General features: G+C 43.6%; 1 protein-coding gene across 8 annotated transcripts in view; it reads right to left on the bottom strand.

The window, feature by feature from the left end:
* Positions 1–2880: 2880 nt before the first annotated feature.
* The window catches only part of acsf3 (acyl-CoA synthetase family member 3), a 63592-nt gene continuing 40362 nt past the window's right edge, over positions 2881–26110 (bottom strand). For 7 of the 8 annotated variants that reach the window (XM_048547036.1, XM_048547040.2, XM_048547041.2 and 4 more), the window contains 3 exons: positions 9372–9506; positions 3991–4102; positions 2881–3308 (listed from right to left, as the gene is read on the bottom strand). In XM_048547036.1, coding sequence (XP_048402993.1) covers positions 3182–3308; positions 3991–4102; positions 9372–9506 — 374 coding nt within the window. In that variant the 3' untranslated portion in view covers positions 2881–3181. The remainder of the gene's footprint in view (positions 3309–3990; positions 4103–9371; positions 9507–26110) is intronic. The other variant, XM_048547042.2, reaches the window with a different exon arrangement.

Raw genomic sequence — 26110 nt, 5'->3', positions numbered from 1 at the left:
CCTCTACAGGAGGTTTTTCAGGGTAGTGTTCTGGACCCAACCATCTTCAGCTGCTTCCTCAAAGGCCTTCCCTCCAGGTCACCAACTTCTCAAGGGCTACTAGGGATGGGCAAGAAATGCTGGCCAGCCAGCGACAACCACATCCCACAAATGAATAGACAAAAAAATTTACACCCATATATGCTGTCTACAGTAGGTGATTATGGTCCATGGACCTGGCCCTGTGGGACATCACAGATCTCCATGCCAAACTGCATCTGTTCTCATAGAACACTGAGGATAGGAGCAGGAGGTCATTCAGCCCTTCAAGCCTGCTCCATCATTCATCATGATCATGGCTGATCGTCCAACTCAACAGTCTAATCCAGCTTTCTCCCCATAACTTTTGATCCCATTTGTCCCAAGTGCTATATCCAGTCACTTCTTGAATACATTCCATGTTTTGGCATTAACTACTTCCTGTGGTAATGTATTTCACAGGCTCACCACTCTGTGGGTAAAGAAATATCTCATCATCTCTGCCCAAAATGATGTACCCCGAACCCTCAGACTGTGGTCCCTAGTTCTGGACACACCCACTATCGGGAACATCCTCCCTGCATCTACCCTGTCCTGTCCTGTTAGAATTTTATAAGTCTCTCTGAGATCCACACCCCAACACCCCATCTGAACTCCAGCAAAAGCAATCCCAACTTAGTCACTCCTTCCTCATACATCAGACCCGCCATCCCCAGTATCAGCCTGGTAATCCTTCGCTGCACACTCTCAAGCAAGAACATCCTTCCTCCGAAAAGGAGACCAAAACTGCACAATATTCCAGGTATGGCCTCACCCAGGCCCTGCATAATCTGCAACACATCCCTGCTCCTGCACTCAAAACCTATCGCAGTGAAGGCCAGCATACCATTTGCCTTCTCTACAGCCTGCTGCACCTGCAAGCTTAGCTTCATTGACTGGTGCACAAGGACACCCAGGTCCCACTGCACACTCCCCTCTCCCAATTTACAGCCGTTCAGGTAGTAATCTGTTGTCTTGCTTTTGCTTCCAAAGTGAATTGCCTCACATTTATCTAAATTATATTGCATCTGCTATCAATTTGCTCACTCACCCAATCTGTCCAGATTATGCTGAAGGATCTTTGCATCCTCGTCACAGTTCACCCTCCCACCCAACTTGGTAACATCTGCAAATTTGGAGATGTTACATTTTGTTCCCTCATCCAAATCGTTATATTGTGAATAACTAGGGTCCCAGCACTGATCCCTGCGGTACCCCACTAGTTACTGCCTGCCAATTTGATAAGGACCCATTAATTCCTATTCTTTGTTTCTTCTCTGCCCACCAGTTTTCAATCCAACTCAACACACTTCCCTCCCCGCCCCAGTCCCATGTGCTTTGGTCTTGCACAATAATCTCTTATGTGGGACTCTGTCAAACACCTTCTACCATATCAACTGGCTCCCCCTTTTCAATTCTACTAGTTACTACTTCATAGAATGCCAACAGATTTGTCAAGAATGATTTCCCCTTCATAAATCCACGCTGACTCTTTCTAATCCTGTTACTGTTTCCCAAATTCTCTGCTATAAAGTCCTTGATAATCTTTACTCAGAGTAGTAAGGGAATGGAACGCTTTGCCTGCAACGGTAGTAGATTTGCCAACTTTAGGTACATTTAAGTCGTCATTGGACAAGCATATGGACGTACATGGAAGAGTGTAGGTTAGATGGGCTTGAGATCGGTATGACAGGTCGGCACAACATTGAGGGCCGAAGGGCCTGTACTGTGCTGTAATGTTCTATTTTTTTCTATAATAGATTTGAGAAGTTTCCCCACTATCAACATTAGGCTCACCAGTCTATAATTCCCTGCTTTCTCTCTGCCTCCATTTATGAATATTGGAGTGACATTCACTACCCTCCAATCTGCAGGGTCTGTTCAAGAATCTACTGAATCTTGGAAGATGACCACCAATGCATCCGCTATTTCTAGAGCCTCTTCCTTAATGACTCTGGGATATAGATGATCAGGCCAGGAGATTTATCTGTCTTCAATCTCACCAATTTTCTCAGCACAATTTCTCTATTAATTTTTGATTTCCCTCAATTCTTCCCTCTTACTAAATCTTGCATTCTCCAACAATTTTGGTGTCTGACTTTCCTCTTCTGTGAAGACAGAACCAAAGTATGTATTCAGTTGCTCAGCCATTTCTTTGTGCCCTATTATACATTCACCCGTTTCTGTCTGTAGGGGATTTAAATTTGTCTTTACCAATCTCTTTTTCTTCATATACCAATAGAAACTCTTATTGTCAGACTTTACGTTCCCTGCAAGCTTACTTCATACTATATTTTCCTCTCCTTAACCAACCCCTTGGTCCTTCTTTGCTGAAATCTAAACTGCTCCCAATCCTCAGACATATTATTTTTCTTGGCCAATCTGTATGCTTCTTCCTTGGATGGGATATAACCTCTCACTTACCTCTAAGACTAGAATTTACTGGCTGTACGAGTCCTAAACTAGCATTTCACATTATGACTATGGGACTCTGTCTTGTGAGATACTCATATTAAGGCATGTTCTTCAGAGTTGCCAGAATGTCCAGAAGATTTTGTTTTCCAAATTATTCTCATTCAGAACCCTAATGACATCCTCAAATAAAACTCTACAAATTTGTTAGTTACAAACTATTTCCCTGAAAGTCACATCATGAATTTGCTTTGATCAAAAACGTGGCATAGGGACCTCAACTTCTGCACTGAATGAAATGGAGTATTAATATGCAATACTCTAGAAAGATTAATGGTAACAGTACATATAAATAATTAACACAACAAAACACTGCACATAGACACACTAAAGAGATCAGAGCAATCACAAGAGATTCAAATTTCCTTTTTAATGGTAAAAGTCTTTGTCCTGGCAGTTAGGCTACAGTCCGATTTTTGAACTGGTCAGCCAACAGATGACCAATTGACAATGCTCCACCTGATGCTATTAAGGGCACCAAGTCTCTGTTCAACCATTCTGTCCCCAAATGATCCCATTCTGTTATTTGTTCCCTATCAATGATGACTGGAGAGGGTTAGACCAAGGTGGGATCTGAGAAGGTTCTGGATCTTCACTATGTTGTGACGCTGAGATAGCAAGACGCAGAAAGTGTGGCTTGGAGAAATCTGGCCTATTTGCTAGTTGTGGGATAAAAGCGTTTGAGCAGATCTTTCTTGCTCACTTTTCCCATATTGTTGCGAGGTATTTCCTCCACAAGGATCAACTCTGTGGGGAGACTGTAGGTGGCCACGTACTGCCTGCAATCAAAATACAAGTCAGCGACCACAATAAACAGTTCTGCAGTTTTTAAGCCTCACAACCATCTGTCAAATCAACCCACAAACCAGTCACCTCTCACGTCATAAGAGACAAGCACAACCTTAGTACCATTCACTAACCCCACTGAAACTATTGCACTGACCTCCATCCCTGCAGCTTGTCCCTGCACACCAACCCCATTCCTTCACACAGCTACAGTGACCACAACACATACCCATTCACTGATCAGTAACAGTTGAGGAGTACCGGTTTGATCACATTGATACTAATCACATGTGAACTCACTGTGGTTTCTGGTTTGATGGCTCTGTTGGGGTAGGATGTGCCACATGACCTTAAGACAGAGTTCTATCTGTCTGACAGTGAATGGCGTGCCAGGGTGCCTGGCAATAGTGGGCCACCGGGTCTGGTGGCAGGAATCATAGAATCCCCACAGTGCAGAAAGGGACCATTCCACCCATCCAATCTGCACTGACCCACCAAAGAGCATCCCATCCAGACTCAAATCCCATCCTACTCCTGAAACACTGCCTGGGGATCCAGTGGCAAGGGGCCAGGAATCTGATGGAAACATTGTAGCTCCCATTAGAGAAAGGTGGCCAAAAGCCTCTAAATGAGAACTCGAACTGAACTGATTATCTTCATATCTCTCCCTCTTACCTGGCCCATTCCTTCAGCTCCTTCTGGGATAGTGAAAATCCTTCCTTTAACTGCACAACTGCGACCACCTTCTGTCCCCAGATCATATCAGGGGCACCAATAACTGCAACATCTACAACGGCAAATAATGTGCCAGAATAAGATGGGGGAGGGGCGCTGCTGGGCAGTGGGAGAGGAGGGAAATGGAGAGGCAAAGGTAGGGAGGAAGGGCAAGAGGCTGGGCTGGGGTGGGGTCTAGGGTTGTGATAGAGAGATAGCAGGGTTTTGGGGGAGGTGGGGGGAGAAGGGGTCTCATTGTGTGCGTGCCTGTGTCTATGTACAGAATGAAGAAAGATGAATGAGAGCAGCAAGTGCAACTGTGTGAATGACAGTTTAGGAAAAGAAATAGAATATTCAGCCTCTCAAAATGCTCTGTCATTCCAGATCTTGGCTGATCATCTTCTCAGCGTCACTTGCCAGTACAGGCTTCTTATCCCTAAAGTCATTACAGTCCAGAAATCTATCAATTTCTGACTTGAATCTAGTCAATAATTGAGCTTGCACAGTCCCCTGATGCAGAGAATTTCAAAGATTCACCACCATCATAGAACAGTACAGCACAGGAACAGGCCCTTTGGCCCACCATGTCTCTGCTGACCATGATGCCACTCTAAACTATTACCATCTGCCTGTACATGGTCCATATCCCTCTATTCCCTGCTTGTTTGTGTCGATCAAAGAAATTCCTCCTTATCTCAGCCTTGATGATCCTGTCCATTACACTGAGATTATATCCCCGGCCCAAGATTCACCAAACCAGTGAAACATTCTGTCGTGCCCTGTAAGAACCTTGTAAGTTCCAATGAGATCACGCCTCATTCTTCAAAACTCTTAGGAATAAAGACCCAGCCTCAGCAATCTCTTCTCTTAAAATGATCTCACTATCTCAGAAATTAATCTTGTGAACTTCTACTGCAGTTTCCCTACAACAAGTAAATTCCTCCTCAGAGAAAGAGATCAAAACTATGCAAACACACTCTGTTCAGTTACCCTGATGCATTTATACAATCTGATCTGCCTGCAAAGCATGTAAAACAACACTGTGCACTGTACTTCAGTTCATGTGATAGTGATAAATCAAATCAAAAGTGTGGTCTCACTCAGACACTGTACTATTGCTGAAAGACATTTCTCCTGGATTCAAACTCACTTTTTTTCTGATGAAGGGTCTAGGCCGAAACATCAGCTTTTGTGCTCCTGAGATGCTGCTTGGCCTGCTGTGATCATCCAGCTCTATACGTTGTTATCTCGGATTCTTCAGCATCTGCAGTTCCCATTATCTCTGATGCAATGAAGACTAACGTTTTCTTTATTCATTTGTGGAATGTGGGTGTTGCTGGCTGTTATGGTCTGTCCCTAGTTATCCTGGCAGTGGTGAGCTGCCTTCTTGAACGACCCACAATGCTGTTAGGGAGTGAATTCTAGAACTGTCTACATCTCCTGGTGGACACCCATCTACCTGACTAAACGTGCAGTGTGACCATCTCCCTGAAGCTACTATCTATCACACTCTCTGCCTCCTCTATGATTCTCAGTGCTTCCAACAGCTGCTCCAACCAGTCCATGTGGTCTGAGAGAAGTGGCAGACAGACAAACTTCCTGTAGACAGTCACCAGGGATATTCAACCGCTCCCTGGTCTCCCACATCTGACAGGAAAAGCATACCACTCCACTGACTGCCATCTCTGCCCCTTTAATAACAAGCAGACTTAGGTTTAAAAAAAGGTCTCACTTTGCCCTTACCTTGTTGCTGCTCATCCTCCTCAATAAAACTAGTATTCACACAGGCCCACAGTTAGACATACAGCAGTACTCTGACCACAAAGCAGTCTTTCTCAAACATAGCTGCAAGACGACACAGCAATGCCTCCCCCTCCACTTCCCCGAACTCTCACACTTAGCTCAGTTCCCAACGGTTTCAAACTCTGCAGCCTGCATTCTGTGTTGGAAGCACTTTAAGCTTGCCCTGCTTTGAGAACCAGATTGAACCAATTTTCTTGATTAGCTGCCCCCTGTATCCTAGACCACTATGAGAGCTTGTTTTAACTTTCCTTCGGGCTGAAAGAAAAGCAACCTTAATTGTTTACATATCACTTACCCACAGTTTGCTAGATTTTAAGGCGGAAAGATTAAGATTTATACGCTAATCTCCTACACTTCGCTCAACTCCCAGTGTTTTCTCTCTCTTCAGCCCGCATTTGAAGCTGAGACCAATTCTTCAGTATGCTTCCAACAAGGAGTTAAACAGGGTCTAACAATCCCCTACTGAGACATTAGAGATTATATTAACGTCTGCATATTGAAGATCCAAACAGATTCTGTCATAATACTGTCAGTGAGGACCATCTCCAACACTTGATTGTGGATGAGATGATGGATATTGTCATTGCTGACTGTCCAGTGAAATTTGTCAAAGGCTTTCACTGCACTTCGAAACTGAGTCAAAGCCTTGGTCAGGTTGATGAAGGCCGTTTTAAGTGGTTGGTGTTGTTCCTGGCATTTTTCAGAGCTGCTGAGCATAAACAAATCATGTCCATAGTTCCACAGTTTGGTTGGCTTTGGGAGAAAGCACCTTGCATGAATTCAGGTGATTACTTTCCCAGCGATGTAGAGTAAAGAGATTCCTCAGTTCACTTAGTGTCCTTTCTTGAAGATAGTAGCAATGGCAGCATCGCAGAGATTGACAGGGATTTCTTCCTTGGCCCAGATTTTCAGGACAAGTTGATGAAGACGACAGGTAAGGTCTCACTTCTAACCAAATCCCTGTATGGGATGAACAGAGTGGATTCAAAAGAGAGCTGCTCAGTTCTGAAGAATGCTTCCAAAATGCTCTCATGTTCCAATTCCAAAAGTGAAACAACTGCAGTCCAAAGCAAGGGACTTCCAGATCACACAATCCTGTCTTGGTCACCTGTCACTGCTCGCTGGCAGGTTTGTGTTGCATTTGGGGGTTTGAATTGTTCTGGGTAGATACCTCATGTGTTCATCTTCTAACATGGGAATGCTGTTGTACATCGACAGATACACGGCCCTTGAGAGAAGGTAGATCCAGATCCAGTAGCATGGAAACCTCTACACTGGGAATATCCCTACTGCTCCACCATTACAGCCATTGATATCCTATGAACATCTTCTGCCTGAATCACCTGAGGACCTGTTTTAGATTGCACTCTGCCTGGTTCCTCCCCTATGACCTTACCACCATAAGTGGCCCTGCCAGGAGTTGAGAATTCCTGACGTCATCACTCTCAGAATCAATGGAACATTGAGCCCTCTCCAGAGCAGCAAGGTAGCAATCTATGGGAAGGGCTCTCAGCAGAATCTGAAGTGGAAAGCCCACTTTTGAGTAAGCTTGTCTCCTGCACTGCCCAGCTGCTTGTCTCGGACTGCCTGACAGTGACCCATCCCCTATCTACCTGTGGGCCCCTAAATTGTGGTGTGACCACTTTCCTATACATGTTATCCATAATTTCCTGACTTGTGGATGCTTAACAGAGACTTCTGCTGCTGCTCAATTTTTAAACCCAGTACTCAACATTGAAAACAGTCACACTTCTTGCAGCTGTGTTTGCCTTGACACAAGGTGCTTCCCAGACTCCCTCTCTTCCACATGGCTCAGCTGCCCAATCACAACGATATCAACTATTTAATATAACTTCAGTAGTTTACCAGGCCCTCGTTAACTGCTGCTTCTGCAGCAAAGTAGGAATGAAGTACTGGACTGTGAAGAAAATATATTAAAAAAGACAAGGAAGAAATCTCCCCAGTCCTTTCCTTTGAATCACCATTAACGAAACTCATTCTACTTCAGAGCAGGGCGACATATGTGTGAATCTGTATGTAATGAGGAAGTGATGAGAGAGAAGAAGACAGCATGAAGTGTGGTGTGTGTGAGAACAGAGTGGCAGGGTACTGAGACAGGTAGGAAGAAAGCACAGAATGAGGGAGGGGTGTGTGAGAGGGTGGTCTGAGAGTGTGTTGGGGGCAGTGAGTGAGAGGTGTTAGAGAATGTGAGGCTGTGTGGGGGAACAGAGAATGTGGAAGGTGAGGGTTAGAGGGTTGAGAGAGAGAAAGAGTGTGTGCGGACAAAGTCAGAACCAGGTTACTGTCCAACAGGTTTATTTTCATTAAGGTGATTTTAAATAAACCTGTTGGGTTATAACCTGGTGTGGTGTGACTTCTGATTTCGTCCAACACAAGCATCTGATTTGATTTACTGTCACATATACTTAAGTAGAGTGAAAAGCTTTGTTTGTAAGCACTACAGGCAGATCATAGGGCGTAAAATCTTTGACAGATTGAGGACACATTGGTTACACTGCATAGGACATGTGCGAAGTAAGATCAACATTATTTGAAGTTAGAAAGTCCATTCATCTGTCTAATAATGGCTGGGAAGAAGCTGTTCTTGAACCTGTTGATGTGTTCAAGCTTCTGTGTCTTCTGCCCAACAGGAGAGGTTGCAGGAGAGCATTATCTGGGTAGGATCGGTCTTTGATGTTGGCAACCTGTCCACGGTAGCAAGCCATGTAAACAGAGCTCTCGGATGGAAGGGTGGTTTCCATGATGGTCTGGGCTGTGCACATCACCTTCTGTAGTTCCTTACTGTCCTGGGCAGAGCAGTTGCCGTACCAGGCCGCTAAACACAATATGCTTTCAATGGTGCATCTGTGAAGGTTGGTGAGGGACCTTACAGACACGCTAAATTTCCTGAGCTGCCGGAGGAAGAAGGGGCGTTGTTGTGCCTTCTTGACTGTTGCATCTATGTGGGAATTCCAGGACAGGTCATCAGTTATCATTACTCTGAGGAACTTGATGCTCTCGATGCTCTCAAACTTCGCTGTGTTGATGTAGATGGGGGCATATTCCCTGCCTTTCTTTCTTAAGTCAATGTTCAGTTCTTTAGTTTTGCCAACATTGAGAGATTGTTATCATCACCAAATGCTCTATCTCCTTTCTGTACTCTGACTCATTTGTTGCATGATACCTGTCCCTCGACAGTGGTGTCATCAGCAAACTCACAGGTGACATTCGTTTGAAGTTTGGCTGGACAGTCATGGGTGTAGAGAGAGTACAGTATGGGGCTGACGGTGCATCCTTCTGGAACTCTAATGGTGAGTGTTATGGTGGAGAAGGTGCAGTTATCTACCTCCACATCAGAGGGATAGTGGTGAAGTGCAAAAGGGACAGAATGCATATGTGTTAGAGAGAGTGAAAAGGCAGGTGGTGGTGTTGACTGCACTGGAATTATAGACGGGAATGGGTAACCAAATGAAAAATATCAAATAACAAAGACAGCTGCAATGAAAATCAGATTCATATTTTAGACTGAAAATTCAAACCTGAAATATGCGGATGTCCCAGAAGGTGGCGCTCAACATCCAGGGCACTGATCTTGTGTCCTCCACTCTTAATGATATCGACAGAGCTGCGGCCCAGGATCCAGTAAACCCCGTCCCTATAACACACCGTGTCCCCTATAAACAAACAGAGACAATAAACCCCGTCCCTATAACACACTGTGTCTCCTATAAACAAACAGAGACAATAAACCCCGTCCCTATAACACACCGTGTCCCTATAAACAAACAGACAATAAACCCCGTCCCTATAACACACCGTGTCCCTATAAACAAACAGAGACAATAAACCCCGTCCCTGTAACACACCGTGTCCCCTATAAACAAACAGAGATAATAAACCCCGTCCCTATAACACACCGTGTCCCCTGTAAACAAACAGAGACAATAAACCCCGTCCCTATAACACACCGTGTCCCCTATAAACAAAGAGACAATAAACCCCGTCCCTATAACACACCGTGTCCCTATAAACAAACAGACAATAAACCCCGTCCCTATAACACACCGTGTCCCTATAAACAAACAGACAATAAACCCCGTCCCTATAACACACCGTGTCCCCTATAAACAAACAGAGACAATAAACCCCGTCCCTATAACACACCGTGTCCCTATAAACAAACAGACAATAAACCCCGTCCCTATAACACACCGTGTCCCTATAAACAAACAGAGACAATAAACCCCGTCCCTATAACACACCGTGTCCCTATAAACAAACAGAGACAGTAAACCCCGTCCCTGTAACACACCGTGTCCCCTATAAACAAACAGAGACAATAAACCCCGTCCCTGTAACACACCGTGTCCCCTATAAACAAACAGAGACAATAAACCCCGTCCCTATAACACACCGTGTCCCCTGTAAACAAACAGAGACAATAAACCCCGTCCCTATAACACACCGTGTCCCCTATAAACAAAGAGACAATAAACCCCGTCCCTATAACACACCGTGTCCCTATAAACAAACAGACAATAAACCCCGTCCCTATAACACACCGTGTCCCTATAAACAAACAGACAATAAACCCCGTCCCTATAACACACCGTGTCCCCTATAAACAAACAGACAATAAACCCCGTCCCTATAACACACCATGTCCCCTATAAACAAACAGACAATAAACCCCGTCCCTATAACACACCGTGTCCCCTATAAACAAACAGAGACAATAAACCCCGTCCCTATAACACACCGTGTCCCCTATAAACAAACAGAGACAATAAACCCCGTCCCTATAACACACCGTGTCCCTATAAACAAACAGACAATAAACCCCGTCCCTATAACACACCGTGTCCCTATAAACAAACAGAGACAATAAACCCCGTCCCTATAACACACCGTGTCCCTATAAACAAACAGAGACAGTAAACCCCGTCCCTGTAACACACCGTGTCCCCTATAAACAAACAGAGACAATAAACCCCGTCCCTGTAACACACCGTGTCCCCTATAAACAAACAGAGACAATAAACCCCGTCCCTATAACACACCGTGTCCCCTGTAAACAAACAGAGACAATAAACCCCGTCCCTATAACACACCGTGTCCCCTATAAACAAAGAGACAATAAACCCCGTCCCTATAACACACCGTGTCCCTATAAACAAACAGACAATAAACCCCGTCCCTATAACACACCGTGTCCCTATAAACAAACAGACAATAAACCCCGTCCCTATAACACACCGTGTCCCCTATAAACAAACAGACAATAAACCCCGTCCCTATAACACACCGTGTCCCCTATAAACAAACAGACAATAAACCCCGTCCCTATAACACACCGTGTCCCCTATAAACAAACAGAGACAATAAACCCCGTCCCTATAACACACCGTGTCCCCTATAAACAAACAGAGACAATAAACCCCGTCCCTATAACACATCGTGTCCCTATAAACAAACAGACAATAAACCCCGTCCCTATAACACACAGTGTCCCCTATAAACAAACAGAGACAATAAACCCCGTCCCTATAACACACCGTGTCCCTATAAACTAACAGAGACAATAAACCCCGTCCCTATAACACACCGTGTCCCCTATAAAGAAACAGACAATAAACCCCGTCCCTATAACACACCATGTCCCCTATAAACAAACAGACAATAAACCCCGTCCCTATAACACACCGTCTCCCTATAAACAAACAGACAATAAACCCCGTCCCTATAACACACCGTCTCCCTATAAACAAACAGACAATAAACCCTGTCCCTATAACACACCGTGTCCCCTATAAACAAACAGAGACAATAAACCCCGTCCCTATAACACACCGTGTCCCTATAAACAGAGACAATAAACCCCGTCCCTATAACACACCGTGTCCCCTATAAACAAACAGAGACAATAAACCCGGTTTCCTTATAAACAAACAAACACTGACACTATAAACAAAAGTATGATAAAAACACCGTCCCTGCAAAATGCTACGTCAGCTACAGAAAACAATCACAGAGCCAGGACACAGTCACGGCATTGGGATCTGCAATAAAATATACATCCTTTCCTACGTTTGCATCTTTGTACATGTGTGTGCATGTATCTGCACAAATGACTCTCTATTTCTGCAAATTACAGAACATCAGCATTTCAAGTAAGGCCATGACATTGAACTGGGCAGTGAAAGATGCGATAAAACTATTTTCTCATCGTCTGCAGGATATACTGTTGGTTTTTCCCGATCAGATGCGAGTTATTTGCTTCACCTTTCCATGAGGTTGAATCACAAACAACACTTATTGAATTTACAGTGGTTTGTTAATGCCAACTGAGAACAGGAAAAAGATATATCAGTTCCAAAAGCTGAATGGGAACAGCACAAAACACACTGGGACTCTCATAGAATAAACACAATCTTTTTTTTGCTTCTAAGATGCTGCTTGGCCTGCTGTGTTCATCCAGCTCTACACTTTGTTCTCTAACAGAGGTTATGAAGCCTGGTTAGCTCGATTTATAGACCTTTCCAGGTGACAAGCAGGTGAATTGGAGGCAGAGCCATTTGGCCTGTTAATGGAAGATACTTGAATACAGAGCAGTCCAATATCACAGCTTAAAGGGCAATAAATGATAGAAACTGGTAATCACCACCTTTCCTCCCCCAAGCTCCTCAAAATCATGTAAAAACAAGCCTAAGGGAATGCTCTAAACACTCCTGGCTGCCTATACCTTTGATGCTAGCAGCGTGAGAGAAATTCTGTAAATAGACCCAGCCCAAGGAAGGGCATGGGGTCATGTTGTCATTGAAATAAATGCCACTAGAACTCAGCTGGTAGCTGAAAATTGATATTTTCTGAACTACAGCTGACGAACTCGGTGATAATATATTTTGGAAGTGTTTTTATTAATGACGCCTGTCTGTGAACTGAACTTACGACATCTCAGCAGCAGATTAATTAAACCCTTACTCCAGCTGAGGAAATAACTAACAAAAGTTGCTGTTGGTTCTGCACCGTAAGCTGGTCAATGCGGTACAGACTGCTGTTAACCCTCAGGCAGGCACAATGTTTGGCATTCGCTGTTATATTTTTAACATCAGCTCTTTGTTCTGTAGAGTGGTAAGGGGGTTATAATATGAGATCAATAATTGGGAAATAGGAAAAGATTAGGACTGCACAATACAAAAGATATGTAGCTGACCATTCTACATGAAGACCAACAGTATAACATCCCAACTCATAAGACAGGAAGTAGTAGCAGGAACTGCAGATGCTGGAGAATCTGAGATAACAAGGTGTAGAGCTGGATGAACACAGCAGGTCAAGCAGCATCAGAGGAACAGGAAAGCCAATGTTTCAGGTCTGACATTTTGGAGCAGTCCCTCCAGAAGGCAGATAAGGGTGGGGAGGGAAATATATCCTTGCTATATCCAACCAAAACTATGGGTACACTACGTGGATGACACCTTTGTCATCATTAAACGGACCAAACTAGAGGAGACACACAAACTTATAAACAACACCCTCACTCGAATAAAATTCACTGGAGAGCAGGAGAAGAACAAACAGCTCCCATTCCTGGACGTCATGGTAGAGCACAAGACAAACAGGGAACTCCAAACGAAAGTACACAGAAAAGTCACACACACGGATCAGGTACTGAACTTCAATAACCATCCCAACACACACAAACAAAACTGCATGCGAACACAATATAAACAGGCAACAACACACTGCAGCAACACAGAAGTACGCCAAGAGGAAGAAGAATACCTCTTCCAGGTTTCAAGGAGAATGGATATCCAAAAAACTGGGTCAGAAGATGCCTACACAAACAACATCAGGAAGATACTACACGCCCCGACACACTCAGCACACCACCCTACATCAGGAACACAACGGAACTAACCAGAAGACTCCTACAACCACTGGGTATCAGAGTGACACACAAGCCCACGTCAACCCTATGACAATTGCTCACCCGAACTAAAGACACACTGCCCGCCATGGACAGGACCAATACCATCTATAAGATCCCTGCAGAAACTGCGAGAAGCACAACATCAGACAAACAGGAAGGAAACTAACAACAAGAGTACACAGACAGCAACTGTCTACAAAAAGACACGACCAGTACTCACTCGTCTCAATCCACATGGACAAGGAGAACCACCAATTCGACTGGGACAACACCGAAATCCTGGGACAAGCAAGAGACAAGCACGAGAATTCCTAGAAGCCTGGCACTCCACGAAGCAGGTTATTAATAAACATATTGAACTCGACCCTACAAATGGTCCACTACGAAGGAAAACTGCAAGTGAGGTAATCTATCTGAACGGACCCCAGAGTTTAAAAACCAGGTGGGAAAACACACCTACTCTTCATCGGAGGCTGTTTTGAAGACGTTATCCAGCACGGTAATGAAACGTCTGCGAAACAAGATACCAGCTCAGCGAGCCGCCAGCCTCAATTTGGGGTCAGATTGCAGGTGGCAGACACGGCAGAGTATGTTTTGAATCCGAAGGTTGATGGGGTGATAGGTGAAGGACCACCCTCTCCATGACTCCCTTGTCCGCTACCCACCAGCCCCACCACACCCAGCACTTTTCCCTGCAACCGCAGAAGCGCTCCACCTGCCCCTACACCTCCCCCCTCACCTCCATCCCAGGCCTCAAGACGACCTTCCACATTAAACTGATGTTCACCTGCACATCTACTAATGTGGTATATTGTATCTGCAATTCCCGTTGTGGCCGTCTCTACTTCAGGGAAACTAAGCGGAGGCTTGGAGACTGCTTTGTGGAGCACCTGTGCTCAGTTCGTGACAAACGACAACACTTTCCAGTTGTGAACCATTTCAACTCCCCCTCCCATTCATTGGACGACATGTCCATCCAGAGCCTCCTGCAGTGCCACAATGATGCCACACAAAAGCTGGAGAACAGCAACTTACATTCTGTTTGGGGACACTGCAGCCCAATGGTCTCAATGTGGACTTCACAAGCTTCAAAATGTCCCCTCCCCCTACTGCATCCCAAGACCAGCCCAGCTCGTCCCCACCTCCGTAACCAGTCCGGTTTTTCTCCCACCTAATTACTCCTCCCTGCTCACTGACCAACCCCCATCCCAACTCCCTACCTACACTCACCTTCACTGGCTCCACCCCTGCCTCCTTGACCTGTCCGTCTTCTCTCCACCTATCTGCTCCTCTAGCCACCTTCCATCATCACCTCCCTCTCTCTCTATTTCACAGCCCCCTTCCCCTCCCCCATTTCTGAAGGGTCTAGACTCGAAGCATCAACTTTCCTGCTCCTCTGATGCCTGCTCTGTTCATCCAGTTCCACACCTTGTTATCTCAGACTCCAGCATTGGCAGTTCCTACGATCTCTAGCCTATCCTGATGTTTTTTTGTCTACTTCCTTTTTTAAACAAATGTGTTGCTTTGACAGTTTTCCAGTCCTCTGGGACGTTCCCAAAATTTAAGGAGTCCTGAAAGATTACTACTCGTGTATCCTTTATTAACTTCTTTTAATATCCTAGGATGTATCCCATCAAGTTCAACTTAGCAGTCTTTGGCCCATTAGTTTCCCTGGTATCTTCTCTCTACTAACATCTTCTTATGTATTCCCTCTCCTCCTTTTGCCCCTTAAATATTTATTAATAAACATTTAGGAACGGTATTAAGAATTTTCTATTGGACTCAATTTACAATTATCATTGCACTGGAAAAGCTGTCAACATCATCAAAGACCCCTCCCACCCCAGTAATGTTCTCCTTCAATCTCTCCTGTTCAAGATGATACAGAAGCTTGAACAAATGCACCAAGTTCAAGAACAGCTTCTTCGCTGCCGTTATTGGGCTGAGTGGATTCTCTAACTTCAAAGAATGTTGATCTTGCTTTGTGCAACTCGTGTGCACTGTAACCCATATGCCTCATTCAGTGTAAGCACCCTATGATTTGTATGTCCTTGTTTGCTATAAATTACTTGCAAAACAAAGCTTTTCAAAGCTTTTGGGATACAGGGGAACTTAGCTGCTTGGATACAGAATTGGCTGGCCAACAGAAGACAGCGAGTGGTAGTAGAAGGAAAATATTCTGCCTGGAAGTCAGTGGTGAGTGGGGTTCCACAGGGCTCTGTCCTTGGGCCTCTACTGTTTGTAATTTTTATTAATGACTTGGACGAGGGAATTGAAGGATGGGTCAGCAAGTTTGCAGACGACACAAAGGTCGGAGGTGTCGTTGACAGTGTAGAGGGCTGTTGTAGGCTGCAGCGGGACATTGACAGGATGCAGAGATGGGCTGAGAGGTGGCAGATGGAGTTCAACCTGGATAAATGCGAGGTGATGCATTTTGGAAGGTCGAATTTGAAAGCTGAGTACAGGATTAAGGATAGGATTCTTGGCAGCGTGGAGGAACAGAGGGATCTTGGTGTGCAGATACATAGATCCCTTAAAATGGCCACCCAAGTGGACAGGGTTGTTAAGAAAGCATATGGTGTTTTGGCTTTCATTAACAGGGGGATTGAGTTTAAGAGTCGTGAGATCTTGTTGCAGCTCTATAAAACTTTGGTTAGACCGCACTTGGAATACTGCGTCCAGTTCTGGGCGCCCTATTATAGGAAAGATGTGGATGCTTTGGAGAGGGTTCAGAGGAGGTTTACCAGGATGCTGCCTGGACTGGAGGGCTTATCTTATGAAGAGAGGTTGACTGAGCTCGGTCTCTTTTCATTGGAGAAAAGGAGGAGGAGAGGGGACCTAATTGAGGTATACAAGATAATGAGAGGCATAGATAGAGTCGATAGCCAGAGACTATTTCCCAGGGCAGAAATGGCTAGCACGAGGGGTCATAGTTTTAAGCTGGTTGGTGGAAAGTATAGAGGGGATGTCAGAGGCAGGTTCTTTACGCAGAGAGTTGTGAGAGCATGGAATGCGTTGCCAGCAGCAGTTGTGGAAGCAAGGTCATTGGGGTCATTTAAGAGACTGCTGGACATGCATATGGTCACAGAAATTTGAGGGTGCATCCATGAGGATCAATGGTCGGCACAACATTGTGGGCTGAAGGGCCTGTTCTGTGCTGTACTGTTCTATGTTCTATGTTCTAATGTACTTAGGAATACATGACTACAATAAATCAAAACATGACTACAATAAATCAAAACAAATCAAATCATTGAGAGTTGAAGCTGTGTTCTCCAAAACATCCAGAAGATAATGCTCTATCTGGATAGTTAGTCCTCCAGTGCTGTATACAATGTCAAACCAACAACAAGGTACCAATTGTACTCATTTAAAGTGAGACCACATGATGCCAGCTATTCCTATGTTAAGATGGATTTGAGTTCTTGCTGAAGAGATTTCACAGTGTCAGTCTCCAGCGCTTCCAGTTAAGATCCAGCAAAGATCCAGCACAGCATCCTGCACTTTCACAAGCACTGAGCACTTCAGAGATGTACCTTAATACTCATGAGCATCATTACATTTCCCAAACTAGCAAAACTTGAGCTAAAATCAAAAAACAGAAGTTGCAGGAAAAGCTCAGCAGGACTGGCAGCATCTGTAGAGAAAATATCAGAGTTAATGTTTTGGGTCTGGTGACTGAGTTCTATCGAAGGGTCACCAGACCCAAAACATTAACTGTGATTTTATTCTACACAGATGCAGCCAGATCTGCTGAGCTTTTCCCAGCAATTTCTCTTTTTGCCCTCATTTGCAGCATCTGCGGTTCTTTTGGTTTTTAAAACTTGAGCTATAACTGAGAATTCTGGTCTGAAATTGTATTTCATGCAGTTACATGCATATGACAAATCAGATCATGATTAATAAGTAACATAATTTCATAAATTAATAATCAGACTGCAAAGGTAACTGAGCATATATGTTACAGAAAGTCACAGTATAATTCAGTTATATTTCAAATTATCCATAATTTCCATCATTAGTTCACATACATTTAGCTTTAATTGCCCCATGATTAAAATCAATTAAATTAAATGTTTTTGCTCTGATAGATTGGTTATAAAATACTTTTGTTCTGACTAATGATTCAGTCTGATCCAGTCAATGTGAAATAATGATACAAGTTACAAAAAACCTTTCCAAAAAATGTCATTAAACTAATCAATACATTTCCAGAAGCAGAGCAATGAAACGCAGGTCACCCACAAATTTTACATCATTTGTTAAATGAGTGCATCAGCTCTGAATGAATATAAAACCTGCTTTAGGAGCTCTTGTGGCGCAGTGGTAGTGTCCCTACCTCTCAGCCAGAAGGCCTAACACATCTGCTCCATCACTGAAAATGGTTGATTAAAAATGTTCGAAACCTGATTAATTCTCACGCCCAGAAGCAATTCTTACATCCCAGACTAATCAGAAGAATTTTGGCATTGCGTGCAGTGATTTGGGCAAACTGCAGCTATTTTAAAGGTTTTTAAAATTTTGACTTCAGCTTATTTTTCAAAAATCAGCTCCAAAAAAAACTCAAAACTCAATCTGTGTTTTGTGTAATTTGTGCTTAAAATCCAGCAAAATTTTCTGTTAATATTGTGAGCATTCCACTGAAATTCATTTTGGAAGGTCGAATTTTAACGCAGAATACAGGGTTAATGGCAGGATTCTTGGCAGTGTGGAGGAACAGAGGGATCTTGGGGTTCAGGTCCATAGATCCCTCAACGTTGCTACACAAGTTGATAGGGTTGCAAAGAAGGCGTATGGTGTGTTGGCTTTCATTGGCAGGGGAATTGAGTTTAAGAGTCGTTAGGTTATGCTGCAGCTCTATAAAACTCTGGTTAGACTACACTTGGAATATTGTGTTCAGTTCTGGTCACCTCATCATAGGAAAGGTATGGAAGCTTTAGAGAGGGTGCAGAGGAGATTTACCAGGATGCTGCCTGGACTGGAGGGCAGGTCTTATGAGGAAAGGTTGAGGGAGCTAGGGATTTTTTCATTGGAGTGAAGAAGGATGAGAAGTGACTTGACCGATGCGTACAAGATTGACAGACATAGATAGAATGGATAGTCAGCCTTTTTCCTAGGTTACAAGTGATTATTACGAGGGGGCATAATTTTAAGTTGATTGGAGGAAGGTATAGGGGAGATGTCAGAGGTAGGTTTTTCACACAGAGAATGGTGGGCGTGTGAAATGCACTACCGACAGTGGTAGTGGGGTCAGATACATTAGGGACATTTAAGCGACTCTTGGATAAGCACATGGAGGATAGTAAAATGTAGGGTACGCAGAATAGATTGATCTTAGAGTAGGATAAAAGGTCAACACAACATCATGGGCCAAAGGGCCTGTACTGTGCTGTACTGTTCCATGTTCTATGTTCTAAAATGCCATTGTCAAGTGGAATCCATCACCACCGTCTTCTCTGCTCAACTGTCCGTTAATATTCTTACTGCCAATAACTTCACTGCTCCTGCTGTTTGACCTGCAATAGGTGTGTATAAAGCACTAATTACTAATGAAGTTCTTAAAAGGACATACTTCCAAGACTTTGTGCATGACTTATTATCTGAATTTTATCTGATCTGATTTAACATGCTGGAGCTTCAGCCATTAGGTAGTTTCTTCTGGAATGACATTATCCTGCAGTTTGAGAGATTGTGTTATGACCCAGTTCAGAATGGGTGGAGCAGTTCACCAATTTTTCAACCTCCTGGGTTGGTCGGTTGGTCTCAACTGAAATTTTAGCACTAGGCTTTACATTTCTTGAATTAAAATCCATCAATTACTTTTACTGCAAGTAACTAACCAATTACAGGATTTTCTTGAATTAAAGTTGATTTGCTAATGTTGTAAGTAATAAGGGTTCTATGTCAAACATATGGCCCTCATGCTGTCAACTGAGCTCACTCTCTCAGAAACAACAGGCACCATCAGCAGTTGTGAATATTGTAGATATCTTCCTGATGTCTCTTTCCAGTCACTGTTATAACTGAGCTCTTTCTATCATAAGAGCCTTCTTTGCCTCTGTTCAGTTTTGTAACTACTTCTACTTTGAAAGAGAAAATGTTCTTGAAATAGCAACTCTTTTCTAAATTCAGTCTACTGAAGTTTATTTTTCCTTGCTTATTGATTGTTGGCAATGTTTCATCTACAACAAGTGGAGATTCTCATAATGGTGTAATTCAAAATGGAAGCAAGGACTTTTTGCCAACTTCTGGGGGAGGGGGCTGACTGTCTAGTTTCTTTTACCCTTAACAAAACAATAATTTCAGTGCAGTTTTTTTTGTTTAATACATGTCAATTTCATGACATTTGGCCAATCTACATGGATCAGGTGATTTCCTGTGACCAAATTTAAATAAATGACTGATCATTTTTTCAAATCAGTTCAGTCCAATAACGTGCAGGTATTAAATCAAGCAATGGAATTCAAAGATTATTCGTCCACATTTTATATCATCAAAACAGAGTTTATATGGTATTTTCCTAGCAAACAATATAGGTAGCTTAAATAGATGGAATTGTAGCTCAAGTTCTTCAGTGGGTACCAGCTAACTTATAACAAAACACCATCTTTTATAAATTAACATGGATGAAAGTGACAATTACATTTATTTAAATATCATTTGCAATTATTAAATTGTTAATGTGGCATCTATTATAATAGCTTAACATTATACAATTATGATTTTGAAGGAAGGGATAAATCATTAAAGAGCAATTTGTGATTCTGGCTTGGATGACTAATCATATACTTTTTAATCTTTCTGAAGATAACTAATTATAGAGCACTTTCATACATGAAGGATTAAGTGCACCTCATGAGAAAATCTATTAGTATCACCTGTCACACTATTCCATTTAAAGTGCAATTATTCTCAGAAATAGAATGTGGTTTCTGAGGATGAAAGAATCACTCCATAACCATTGGGAGTTAACTAGTAGAGCTTTGAGGAGTCTCCAAAAACTGGTATTGTTTGTTTTGGCATAAGGATGCTATACGCACATTGTTAAAGATTCTAAATGCACTTAATAACATGTACAAAGAAACTGCCAACTGTATCCAATTTCACTAATAATCATTTCTGATGATTTAATGCTAACATTGAACGAACTGCTATATACATTTAACGATGAAAAGCACTCATTTTAGTGAGCATGTCTTATATGGCAGCAGCAGCAGCAACAAACGTGAAAGATTTAGAGGGACATGGCCAAATGCAGGCACACCGGACTAGTTCGATTTATGAACCTGGTCTGCATGGACACATTGGGCCAAAGGGCCTGTTTCCATGCTCCAGGATTCTGAGGATGATTACTTATCACATATAATTAGACAACAGCTACACGTAAACAAATATAAGCCACTGGCACAACTAACTAAAAGTCTAATACCCTTACAAACTCCCTCTTACATACCACACAGACAAAGGCAGAAAAATATATCACTGGCAGAGGTAGAAAAACTGGAAAGTCAGTTCAATGGTCTCTGCTTCCTAGTTTCAATCCTGAGATGGTCCTTCTTCATCTGGCCAGACCCTTTGGTATTCTACTGATTTTTTCTGAAAGCTTCTAGTGGTTTGTAAGTACAGAGTAACTGGTTCACTTCAACAGTGTCTCTGAATTATCAATGTCACAGCTCACAGCAACTGCGAGAGGAAAGATAACATTTTTCAGGTTTAAAATGAGTTTTTCTTGTTGAGAGAACAGGCAGTTTCTGATGTGAAAAAAATATCTACACATTGAGACAGACAGAGAGGCAATCTTACTAACTTGTTTCCTGTTCAAGTTGCTCAGCCAACCAAGAACCAAACTCTCAATTGTTGGCAAGCAAAAAGTATCATTGTTACCTGTCCCTAGTCCACAGACCAATCAACATCTTGACGCCAACAACAGCCACATTAGTACATAGCCTCGGCTCCGATATCATCTGGGATCTAAAACTTTGCTTACCATTTGTTCAATTGAGATCAGGTCACTAGCTTTCAAAACTGCAGCTCTTTCAAACGCCGATGTTTAAAACTGTTCTTTCTCATTTCACTCCCCAGTTTTTAAAAACTCAAAAATAAACAGGTTCTTACAAGTTGCAGCATCTTTAATCTGTATTCCACTTTTCTACATGTGACAGATGATTCAGAATCAGTGGCTTATGTTGGAATTCAGCTCCAGCAACCAATCCTTCTTCAGATAGGAAGAGCCTCATTCAATCGATGATTAGATTGGCCATGAGTCAGAGAGTTCAAAGGTATCCTAATAGATTGAACCACTGAATCACACAACAGAGGCCTTACAGCCCAATGAGTTTGTTCCCCCAAGACTATGCTAAATCTACATGGCTCCCACTTTCCTGAATGCTATGATATTTTAAGTGTTCACCCAAGTATTTTTTAAAAGGTTGAGGTTGCAAGCCCAGGCAGAGCATTCCAAATTCCACCAAACTGTGGGTGAAAACATTTTTCTTCAAATCCTCTCTAAACCTCCTGCCTTCCACCTTAAAAGTGTGCCCTTGTTACTAACCCTTCAACTAAACTGGAACAGCTGCTTCCAATCCACCCTGTCCGCAGCTTCCAATCTCATACATCTCTGTGAGCAAACACCACACCTCCACCAGCACCACCCCACCCCCGACCACTTCTCCAGCCTCTAACAGAGCATAGAACAGAGAACACTACAGCGCAGTACAGGCTATTCGGCCCTCGATGTTGTGCCGACCTGTGAAACCAATCTGAAGCCCATCTAACCAACACTATTCCATTATCACCCACATGCTTATCCAATGGCCACTTAAATGCCCTTAAAGTTGGTGAATCTACTACTGTTGCAGGCAGGGCATTCTACACCCTTAGTACTCTGAGTAAAGAACCTACCTCTGACATCTGTCCTGTATCTATCACCCCTCAATGTAAAGCTATGTCCCCTCATGCTAGCCATCACCATCCGAGGAAAAAGACTCTCACTGTCCACCCTATCTAATCCTCTGATCATCTTGTATGCCTCTATTAAGTCACCTCTTAACCTTCTTCTCTCTAATGAAAACAGCCTCAAGTCCCACATCCTTTCCTCATAAGGCCTTCCCTCCATACCAGGCAACATCTTGGTAAATATCCTCTGCACCCTCTCCAAAGCTTCCACATCCTTCTTATAATGCGGTGACCAGAACTGTACACAAAAGTCCAAGTGTGGCCGCACCAGTGTTTTGTACAGCTTCACCATAACCTCATGGCTCCGAAACTCAATCCCTCTATCAATAAAACCTAACATACCGTACACCTTCCAAACAACCCTATCAATCTTGGTGGCAACTTTCTGGGATCTACGCACATGGGCACCGAGATCTCTCTGATCATCCACACTACCAAGAATCTTACCATTAGCCCAGTACTCTGTATTCCTGTTACTCCTTCCAAAGTGAATCACCTCACACTTTCCCACATTAAACTCCATTTGCCGCCTCTCAGCCCAGCTCTGCAGCTTATCCATGTCCCTCTGTAACCTGCAACATCCTTCGTCACTATCCACAACCCCACTGACTTTACTGTCATCTGCAAATTTACTAACCCATCCTTCTATGCCCTCATCCAGGTCATTTATAAAAATGACAAACAGCAGTGGCTCCAAAACAGATCCTTGTGGTACACCACGAGTAACTGAACTCCAGGATGAACATTTCCCATCAACCACCACCCTCTCTCTTCTTACAGCAAGCCAATTTCTGATCCAAACCGCTAAATCACCCTCAATCCCATGACTCCGTATTTTATGCAATAGCCTTCTGTGGGGAACCTTATCAAACGCTTTATTCAAATCCATACACACCACATCAACCGGTTTACTCTCATCTACCTGTTTGGTCACCATCTCAAAGAACTCAATAAGGTTTATGAGGCACGACCCACCCCTCACAAAACCGTGTTGACTTTCCCTATTTAAATTATTCCTTTCTAGATGATTATAAATCCTATGCCTTATAATCCTTTCCCACACTTTACCCACAACCGAAGTAAGGCTCACTGGTCTGTAATTACCAGGGTTGTCCCTTCTTGAACAAGGGGACAACATTCTTCAACTCTTCAAAGAGCTCTATCCTTAAGGATCATAGCAAACAAGGATGTGGGTTCAGCATATAACCTGGAAGGCAATGAAATTCTGGAACAAAAACAAAGTTGCTGGAAAATCTCAGCAGGTCTGCCAGCATCTGAAGGAGAAAACAGAGTTAACGTTTCAGGTCCAGTGACCCTTCCTCAGAACTTGCTGAGCTTTTCCAGCAACTTTGTTTTTGTTCCTGATTCACAGCATCCGCAGTTCTTTTGGTTTTTAATGAAATTCTGCAGCTTATTGCTAAATGAATAGAGTGTAAGAGTCAGGAACTATTGCTGCAGTTATATAAGGCATTAGTGATACACTGAAAGATTATGGAGAGTGGGCAGGGAAGGGGAGTTCAGGCTGAAATGCGTGATCGAATGAAATGGTTTAGTAGGCTCGAGAGACTGAATTGCTTCCTCCTGCTCCATGTTCTCATGTTCTCTTGCAGGCAATAATGTCCCTTGTACATCCTTGAGTGAAGTCACATCCTTCACATAATGTAGTGATCAGAACTGCACACAGTACTCCAGCTGCGACCTAATCAAAGATCCAAACAGGTCAACATCATTTCCCTACTCTTACAATCTGAGCTTCAACTGATGAAGGCAAGTGACCCGCCACCTTCTTAACTACTCTACTGATCTGCCCTGCTAGCTTCAGGGATTTGTGGACAGGCACCCCAAGGTCCTCCTAATTCCTCTCATCTGCCTAAATTCGGTTGATGCAAATGGTTCTTTATTCATTAATGGCAAGAGGGCGTACCTAGCCAGGCAGCATTTATTGCCCATTCCTAATTGCTTAGAGAGCAGTTCACAGCCAACCACAATGCTGTGGGTCTGGAGTCACATGTTGGCCAGACCAGGTAAGGATGGCAGTTTCCTTCCCTAAAGGGCATTAGTGAATAAGATAGTTTTTCTGACAATCAACGATGGATTCAGAGTCATCATTAAATTCTCAATTCTAGATATTTTTATTGAATTCAGATTCCATTACCTGCCAAACCTGGGTCCCCAGAATGTTATGTGGGTTTCTGGATTAATAGTCCAGAAATAATACCACTAGGCCATCAGCTCCCCTCAGCTACAGTATGTGTCTCGAGGAGAATCAGACTTGGGAGACTTGAGTGTAGAGCTGGATGAGCACAGCAGGCCAGGCAGCATCAAAGGAGCAGGAAAGCTGACGTTTTGGGTCTAGATCCTTCTTCAAATGGGGGATGGAAAGGGAATTCTAAAATAAATAGGGAGAGAGGGGGAGGCAGATAGAAAATGGATAGAGGAGAAGATAGGTGGAGAGGAGGCAGACAGGTCAAGGAGGCAGGGATGGAGCCAGTAAAGGTGAGGGTAGTTGGGGAGTTAGGGAGGGGATAGGTTGGTCCAGGATAGACGGACTGGTCAGGGAGGCAGAATGAGGCTAGTAGGTAGGAGATTGGGGTGGGTCTTGAGGTAGGAGGAGTGGATAGGTGGGAAGACAGGTTAGGGAGGCGGTTACGAGCTTGGCTGGTTTTGGGATGTGGTTAGGGGAGGGGAGATTTTGAAGCTTGTGAAGTCCACATTGATACCATTGGGTTTCAGGGTTCCCAAGCAAAATATGAGATGCTGTTCCTGCAACCTTCAGGTGGCATCGTTGTGGGACTGCAGGAAGCCCAGGATGGACATATTGTCTAAGGAGTGGGAGGTGGAGTTGAAAATGCTCCACAACTAGGAGGTGCAGTTGTTTGGTGCAAACCAAGCGTAGGTGTTCTGCAAAGCAGTTGCGAAACACCTACACTCGGTTCGCAATAAACTACACCTCCCAGTCACAAACCATTTCAACTCCCCCTCCCACTTCTTGGACGACATGTCCAATCTGGAAAGCATCCCAAAAACAGCCCAACTCGTCCCCACCTCCCTAACCTGTCCTCCCACCTATCCACTCCTCCCACCTCAAGCCCCACCCCAATCTCCTACCTACTAGCCTCATCCCGTTCCTAGACCTGTCTCCTCCCTCCCTCACCACCTACGCTCACCTTTACTGGCTCCATCCCCACCTCTTTGATCTGTCTGTCTCCTCTCACCTATCTTCTCCTCTATCCATCTTCTAACCGCCTGCCCACTTTCCCTATTTAAGAATCCCCTTCCTCTCCCCCATTTCTGAAAAAGGGTATCGGCCTGAAACATCAGCTTTCCTGCTCCTCTGATGCTGCCTGGCCTGCTGTGTTCTTCCAGCTCCACAGTGTATTATCCCTGATT

The sequence above is a fragment of the Stegostoma tigrinum genome, chromosome 16, assembly GCF_030684315.1.
Source record: "Stegostoma tigrinum isolate sSteTig4 chromosome 16, sSteTig4.hap1, whole genome shotgun sequence".
Lineage (NCBI taxonomy): Eukaryota > Metazoa > Chordata > Chondrichthyes > Orectolobiformes > Stegostomatidae > Stegostoma > Stegostoma tigrinum.
Note: the sequence above shows the minus strand (reverse complement) of the source record. Positions and strands in the feature narration are given on the sequence as shown.